Here is an 8512-nt window from a genome sequence, read left to right as displayed (position 1 = left end):
TTTTCTTTTTCTACTGACTTTGTTCAACAGTGTTCAGTGTTTCTGACTGGAGGTTATGAGAATGTGTGCAATCACATGGTGATACAATTTTATGATGCAGCTGCAGTGTGACTAAGAGCAACTCTTGTGTCGGCTCTCACACCACAGTATGAATGCATGAAATTACCAGACACAAAACTGGGAAGAATATTTATCAGTAACCGACTGTGGGTCTGTGCTCAATTAAATGTAATTCATAATGTGTGTGTTTCTGTGGGTACAAAGAAGAAGTTTTAAATTGGAGCCATAAAAACTCCACAAAGTCATGAAGCTCTTATAAAATAAATATGTAAAGATTTAAAATGAAATTAGAAAGTGGAGCAATATCAATAAATTCAAGCTAGTCTGGCAGGATATAGGCCAATAATTCATCTGTGTTCTCTTGGCTACATCTATTTTATTTTACCACTCTGCTTCATAGGTCACTGAAGTATTCCTATAGAACTCATGCATACACTCTGTATTACTAAAACACTAAGCACCATACAGTCATCTATCTCCCCTCCTGTAAGATTTCCTTCAGGCTATTTTTAACTCTTGGTAGCTGCATGGCAGACTGTCTTGTTGCTGCCTGTTCGTGTATCCCTCTTATATTCGTTCAGGTTTAATCAGACTCCAGTTATAATCTAGTGATTAGGAAGGCTAATTAAGATCTGATTCCAGAGTTTTGTGCATGTATTGCTCACCATGAAGAGGACTCCAGGCAGTGCGCCTGCTGGTGCAGAGTGGTGTTGTTATTACCATCCATCAACCGGTTCAGACTGGACTGATGGCAATATGAACAATGTTCCTGGAGAGAAGTAGCCCATGCTCAGCACATGAAGCCCCAACTTTCAGCGTGACCAGGTGCCCAAGTTTATTTATATAGTAAATAACGCAGAGTTGGTTCATTTTTCTATATATTTTTATAATTATGATTTGAACCTTTTCTAATTGCTTTATAAAAAGAGAGCCTGATTTGACGGCCCGGAAACCTATCAGGTAAATAGTTTTGTGTTTGTGCATGTGTGTGTGTGCGCGCGCGTGTGTGTGTGTGAGTTTTCAATTATTTAAAATTTCAGATGTAGGCTAGAGGAAATAAAAAGTATGAAATATGACTCATAAACCCACAGCAGTCACATCTGTGAGCGCAGAGACTGTGTTCTCCTCTGCTGTGCGCTCCAGGCGCGCAAGAGGAAGCAGCGCTCTTCCTCCTGTAGCTGCGTTCAAGCTGCTGCTGCTGGACCAGCAAGAACAGCTTTGAACCGGTTTTGTCGCCCGCCACAAAGCAGTATGAAACGGATGCACTCTGCGCATTGTTGATGCAGTGTGCACTCTTAACACACGGGCATTATACAGAGCCCCCTCCGTATGCGAGGCTTCCTTGTTCATGTCATTAGCAGTGATTCTGTAAGACGTGATTTTGATAGGGAAAAACATCCTACATGGAAAGTTCCCGCAGAACGCGCGGCTCTGCAGGGTCCTGCTGCTGTTTTTATAGATGCTGAGGTGAGTGCCGCATGTTTTTAACAAAATAACAAGCACAACGGACCGGTGTTTGTATTGAAGTAATAAGGTAACATGATGAGAAAATGGTTATTGTTGTTGGTGAATATAGAGATGATGATATTTGGATCAATCATTAGCCCTTGGGCATTTAGGGATTTTCTTCAGGATATTATTGTCTTTAATTTTATTGAAGTGTCATATTTACTGTCAAGCCTGCTTTGTAAGCAAAGAAATCTGAGGAGCTTTGCACCAACTTTTCCAGAAACCAAGTGTGATCGAAGGGGGTTAATGCTGCTGCAGTGATGTATAAAGTTGCTCTGGGCTACAAGTCATATAAGTATATATAGAGGTCTGAAAAACTCTCCCATATTTTCTATTAAGGATCAGAGCTGAATCATGGAAGAGGCAGGTTAAAGGTACAGGGAGTGGGGGTGGGGGGGGGGGGGGGGGGGTGCACAAAGCAGTGCAGTTTTCTTTACTTTCTCCTCCTCCAAGGTGTGGTTATAGAGACAGGAACAAAAGGGGCAGCTGCCTATGGGTAAGTTGCAGTCAGTCAGTGTTCAGGACCTCACACAGGTGACAGTTTGCCCAGGCCAAGTGCTGCAGCAGCCTTCACTACATCAAGGCTTTGCGTAAGTCTATATTTTGGAAACTATTGTCGGACCAGTTTAAAAATACTGTCATGGGCAGTAACTTACATGAGCTCCAAATGTCATCTTTTATATATATAAGATGACATGTGGATATATATACATCAACATTTTGCTGTCAAACTTAGGACTGTAATGTTTGTTGTCCCTCCCAGGAACCCCTCCTCTGTCACAGCTGTAGGAGATCGCAGAGGGCAGCAGTAACATCAGCACCATGGCCACATCTACTAAAGTGGTGGACGGAGGCTGGGGATGGGCAATTGTTGTGGCCTCCTTCATGGCCCAGCTCCTGGCCTATGGATCACCGCAGTCGGTGGGCGTCCTGTACCCTGAGTGGCTGCATGCCTTCCAGGAGGGCAAGGGCATGACGGCCTGGGTGGGCTCCCTTGTGGCTGGAGTGGGACTAATAGCCAGTGAGTAGCACACACTGTAATATTGTAATAATCCTGGGCATGGGTCCACATTGGGGTTAAAGAGCGAAACTAAATGCCAGCTGAATTAGATCAGAGATGGATCAAGGAGGGTCCAGATACTGCGATGTGAAGCAAATGGGGAAAGATGTATGTATCTTTCAGCACTTTTTTCCTTCAGATTATTGTTTTTAGCATCTGGTAATTCTGTGCTGAGCAGTATGTTTCGGCATTAAATATCATTAACAATATACCTGCTGACATGTATGATTGAGGGAGAGATACTATATCTGTTACCTGCTAAATGTAGAGCACTAAACACCTTTACACCTATCGTCTTACTATTTCCTTCTCAATCGTCATATTACATGATGCCACTGATAGCATAACAGACACAATACTTGTTCAAAGTCTGAACAATGACTGCCAAGTTAAGGGGCAATATGAGCTATCACCGCGGAATGTGTTAGTATAGCTACAGGTGTTCACGAGTCCTCCTTACTGTAATGCTTCCACAGGATGGAGGGAAAAGGCAATGCTGTGACAAAGATGGGCACTTTGTGGCTCCCTGAGCAGAGTTGCTGTTATTGATTTTCTAGGAGAGCAAAGCAAGTGCAAGTCATCCGCGCTATGAATGTAGGAGGATCACTTAGCCCTTAATCTAACCGCAGAGGGAGGAAAAGAAAGACAGATTGAGAGACAGATGGGGAGAGAAACACAGAGACTTAACACATACTGTATTTGTTGAGCAAAGCTGTGTATATGAACTTACATGAACCCAAACATAAACGAAAAGAGAAGAAGAGTCTGAAAGTGTGGCAGCATGGTAAAAGCTGGTGTACGAATGTAAGAGAAACAAACAAAAAACATTCAAACTCCTTGCAGTAACCTTGCAGTAACGTCTGGGAATTATTATAAAGGAATGCCCCGTGACTATGTTGAGCAAACAGGATCAGTTCTAGATAGCGGTCTTGGTTGATATTTTCGTCTTAGGCTGAACCCGCCAGCCTGGCTTCTTGTTGTCGTCTCTTTCAAAGGGGTGAAGTGAAAATCATGACTGGACAGATCTGGCTTCGGGCCTGGCCAAATCCTGGACACGTGTCCCAGCTGTCAGACAGCTGCAGCACTGCAGTTCCTGCTGCACAACAACAGGGTCTTCCCTCTGCTTAGAGGGGAAGGAAACAGTAAATGTCGCATGATGAATGAGTCAAACAACCTCAGGATATCGGAGTAGTCAGCAAGCACTGAAAAAAACACTGCGTCTTGGGTTACAATATTGCACTCAGTGTAGACACCATGCAGCTCTAGTGAAGAGGTGGAACAGGCTGATGAATGTATGTGAGGAATAATTAGACTTTTCCAACCTTAAAGCTAATTAAAGTGGAAATGAAAGGAAACTGGATGTTGAGGAGTTGAACTATGAATCTAATTGGTTTTGAGTAAAATTGGAGCTGAGTGGAGCTCAAGATTCTCGAGAGTGATGTGACAACACCTCTGCCAGGGTGTCAGTTTGAACCTAATGCGGTGTGGCAGTGTTGTGGTCAGACACAGCAGCGCTTTGTGAGATGGGATTTGCTTTTCTCAGAAACTCTGTTTGTTATCCAGAAAACAACAAATTAAGCAGCATAATATAATCGATAACCTTTGTTACTTTCTACACTATCTCTTCCACTCCCTGACTCTCTCTCTCTGCCCCTGTCTGTCTTTCTACCTCTTCTCCCTCAGGTCCTGTCTGCAGTGCCTGTGTGGACAACTTTGGGGCTCGTCCCGTGACCATCTTCAGTGGCGTAATGGTGGCAGGCGGCCTGATGCTCAGTGCCTTTGCTCCGAATGTCCAGTTCCTCATCTTCTCCTATGGGATTGTGGTTGGTAAGTAAACATAACCCTGGGGGATGTCCTTCTGTGTGTTTTATACAGTACTCTACCAGAGACAAGCCTGCAAATTTAAGACCTCACCTAAGTGTGAGAAAAAAATGTGTTTGATGTTGCTGTGGTCATGGGAGTTAACTAAGCTTATTATCCCTCTAACATATGACAATCTCATAACACATTGTATAATCACTTGAAACAAGCAGGGGCACATGTCAGGTCCAACTATTATGTAACATCAGAGACTGTCTCCTAAATTACCAGTTAATGAATACCATTGCCGCTGAAAGTATGTGGAATCACACCGAGATAAGACATACGTTTGAGCATTGCACCATTTGTTTGACATTACTGTTTGTATTCATTAGGGCTGTTGACAGAAACGTAACATTAGGGTGTGGCCCGATCCCCATGTGACCCTTTATTGCCTCAGCACCCTCACCGGTGTGCCTGCGCGGGCACAACACCACCTGTTATCGCACATTAAGTGACAGCCCAGCCGTGCTTAATCCTGGTAAACCCCTCACAGTCAGCACTGCCCGTGAGAGGAGGCCATGCATATTTGAAGACAGTCATTTATTTTTAGAGATGCCCTTAGATAATGGCTGTGGCTGTACATACACGTGCAGCTTGTTTACTGCTCATTGTATGCTTCTTTTATGTTTTGCTAATTATATTGCACAAGAAATCTTCTTCGAATTCCCCTCTAAATTTGTAAATACATCTTTATAATGACTTCCTGTGTTCATCCACTGAAATACACCAAGCACAATGTTGCTCTGTAGTATTGTATGACCAAAAACTAATAGACTAATACACATATTTCTAAAATTTGGAAGAAATATAAGCGGCCTTCACACATCAAACTTAACACATTTTCTTGATGATGTAACGTGCAATTGAATTCCCATTCTTGTGTATTTTTAGAAGTGAAAAGCTTTTGCCCCTTTCACCTGAGCTAATGGAAATTCCTCTTCTGTCTGTCCTTGTCCCTCATAGGCCTGGGTTGTGGTCTGGTCTACGCAGCCACGTTGACAATCACCTGTCAATATTTTGACAAGAGACGTGGCCTTGCGCTCGGCATTGTCACTACAGGTACTGCCTTAATGAGGAGGGTTATTGGTAGAACCCAAAGCTTTATTTTTAAAGTTTAAATCAGTCCATTATTAATTTAAGACTAATAAACCAATGGTTTTAGCTTGCTGCAGTGACGTAGAGCCCACTACACTCACCGCCCATCACACCCATCAGAGATGCTAGATGTGGTCAGAGGTGAAACAGACTTGAAACTTTCAACCAGAGAGGGCAGTAAAATGTTAAGTTACTCTTTAAGGTTATTAAAGCCACTGTGTAGAATTTGAAATGCTTTGACTTTGGCGTCCCCCAGTGGCAGTATCGAAAAAGAACAGTACAACCTGGGAACACAGAGATGAATGAGCTAAAGGATCACAGACAGCACCAGTTTTCATCAGTATTGCCTTGTTTTTCTACAAATAAAAACTCATGCCATCAGAATAATTTGAAAGGTGTATGCACATAAAGTGCTACACATAGTGGGTTTAATTCGCATTTATTGATCTGTCGCTTTCTTACACAAAGACTGAATTTCTGTCTTCCTCTGCTCACTCAGGCACAAGTGTTGGAGCCTTCATCTATGCCACCGCTCAGAACGAGCTGATTGTGTTGTATGGCCTGGATGGCTGCCTGCTAATCATCGGAGCTGTAGCACTAAACCTCATGGCCTGCGCCGGCTTCATGAGGCCCCTTAACATGCCAGGGTACTACCTCAAACAGAAGGCTGCCCTGGAACGCAACACAGAGGAGCAGCTTTTCGAGAAGCCCCCGTTGGATGACCTGAAGATCACAACAGGTTCCACCTCAACCACTCCAGAGAAAACTCTGATGGTGAAGGAGTTGCTCATCACCATCGACAGCAAGGACTTGGCCATTCAGACAGAGAAGAAGAAAGGCAGCTTCCTGGCTGGGTTGGCCATCATGAAAGTCATCAAGAAGAAGCAGCAGGCTTACTCCAAGTACATGCACTCCATGTATGAGATCCTGCAGGACCAAGCCATGGTGGCCTTCTGTATTGGAGTGTTCCTGTTCAGCCTAGGGGCGTTCCCTCCTGTGCTCTTTATAGAGGATGTGGCGCAGAGTCAAGGACTCATTGAAGAAGTTAGTGTCTTTCCTCTGGTATCAATAGGGGCCATCGCCACTTGCGTGGGTAAACTAGTGCTGGGTATGCTGGTGGACATCAAGTGGATCAACAGCATCTATCTGTATGCCTTCACCATGTTTGCAGGAGGTGTGGCACTGCTCCTTATCCCCATCACTAAGACTTACATGGGACTGCAGATCCTGTCTGTCGTCCTGGGTTTCTTCTCTGGAAACTGGTCTCTTACCTCCTACATTACCACTAAGATTGTCGGCTTGGACAGACTGACACAAGCCCACGGCATCCTCATGTTCTTTGGGGGATTTGGGATCATGCTTGGACCCCCTGTTGTAGGTAGGAGGACTTGTCTTTATCTAAATTTGCTACACTAGCATTTACCGATTAAATAGAAGGGGGACAGATATTTTAACCCTGTTGTAAGGTGGTGTTTTCAGAGACATTTCAAAAATCAAATCATAAATCAGGCAGGCAGGCAGAGCAAGGCAAGGGACATGTCGACTGCAATAAGGAGCCAGCTTGTCATTATTTAGCTGACTGCTGTATTTGGCAGGAATCCCTGCTGACTGTGCTCACAATGTCTGTTTTTCTCATCACTTTCCAGGGTGGTTCTTTGACTGGACGCAGTCATATGACATGGCGTTCTACTTCAGTGGGAGCTGTGTGGTGCTGGGAGCGTTCATTCTCTTTCTGCTCACCCTTCCCTGCTGGAACAGGAAGCACACCGAGAACGACAGACCAGACGTCCATTACACCAGCAACTGTGACAAAGTTGCCTCTGTAGCCTGAATATGAGCACCTTCCACAAGGATTCAAATCTCACCCGTACTGCCCAGCAACTGTCCGCTGATGAACTATACCTGAACCACCTCTAGGCAAAATTTTCTTTCTTTGACTATAATGGGGTTTTCCCCTTATTTTTGCAGCCAGGTTCTAACATACCAAAATACTTGCCAGAGGTTTTGAAATACAGGCCTTTCCTCTGTACTTTGCCTGCGTTTCTCAGGTTCAAACCATATACTGCAGATCTTTGACTCTGACGCCTGTGTTGATTTTTTATTGCCTCATTTTACGAGGTCAACTGAACAATATTGTTCAACTTCCCAGTTCTACATTGTGTTATGTAAACACTGGTTTTCACTTAACTGTAGCGCTGAAAAAATACATGGTGCATTTCATAACACTGGGAACAAAAATATCTGTAAAACTGTTGGGTGTCAATTTAACACAATATCAACATTTAAACCACTCTACAAATGTACAGAAATCTCCCAGGAATGTTACCGCAACAGAGAATACAGGGAGTGCAATGAAGGAGGGAGCCTTTTTTGATAATCGTAATTTTAGCAACATTTTTTGTATTTTGGTTTTACTATATATCTTATCTACGCCACTATGTATCCTACCAAAGCATCAATGATAGTCAATGCCTGTTGGAACAACACAAAAGCCTTGTTTAATAGTTAATTTTTGCTTTCAAGTGCATTGACTCAATTTATACTTTTTTAAAAATGATTTGAGTTCCACATACCTCCTGTTTCTGGATCACACAGACACTTTTTGAGTAAGTTATGCTGATTCAAAAACATGTAAAAACACTTAAGAGATCCTACTGTATTTCCAACCTTAGCAGCATGTTGATTCTCTTTGTGGCATGATTATCATGACCGGGCTGGTCCTTTTCCAATATGTTGTGTGTGTATATGTACATTGTGTGTGTGTGTGTGTGTGTGTGTACCTGCCTGTACACGCATGTTCACGTACGTGCACAGATTTGTGCGTGTGCACTGTTTCATAAACTTTTGTATTAGCACTAGTTTGTAAAGTCCTATGTGCTAGTGACTTTTATATGCACAAAACCAGCCATAGAGCTGTAAAAAATG

General features: G+C 43.3%; 1 protein-coding gene across 1 annotated transcript; it reads left to right on the top strand.

Annotated features, from left to right (window-relative positions):
• Positions 1 to 2391: 2391 nt before the first annotated feature.
• On the top strand, positions 2392 to 7418 carry LOC139294617 (monocarboxylate transporter 9-like). The gene is made up of 6 exons (XM_070916540.1): positions 2392 to 2590; positions 3653 to 3737; positions 4293 to 4456; positions 5456 to 5551; positions 6087 to 6965; positions 7234 to 7418. Exons 1-6 carry the CDS (start codon positions 2392 to 2394, stop codon positions 7416 to 7418), a joined length of 1608 nt encoding a protein of 535 aa, XP_070772641.1.
• The last annotated feature ends 1094 nt before the right edge of the window (positions 7419 to 8512 follow it).

Source organism: Enoplosus armatus, chromosome 12, assembly GCF_043641665.1.
Source record: "Enoplosus armatus isolate fEnoArm2 chromosome 12, fEnoArm2.hap1, whole genome shotgun sequence".
Classification (NCBI taxonomy): domain Eukaryota; kingdom Metazoa; phylum Chordata; class Actinopteri; order Centrarchiformes; family Enoplosidae; genus Enoplosus; species Enoplosus armatus.
Note: the sequence above shows the minus strand (reverse complement) of the source record. Positions and strands in the feature narration are given on the sequence as shown.

Excerpts from the sequence above, each read along its gene's own strand:
- LOC139294617 (XM_070916540.1), top strand. The coding sequence starts at position 2,392 with ATGGCCACATCTACTAAAGTGGTGGACGGAGGCTGGGGATGGGCAATT. Across the intron at positions 5,552-6,086 it reads GCTCGGCATTGTCACTACAG|GCACAAGTGTTGGAGCCTTC; the intron begins GTACTGCCTTAA and ends CTGCTCACTCAG. Across the intron at positions 6,966-7,233 it reads GCTTGGACCCCCTGTTGTAG|GGTGGTTCTTTGACTGGACG; the intron begins GTAGGAGGACTT and ends ATCACTTTCCAG.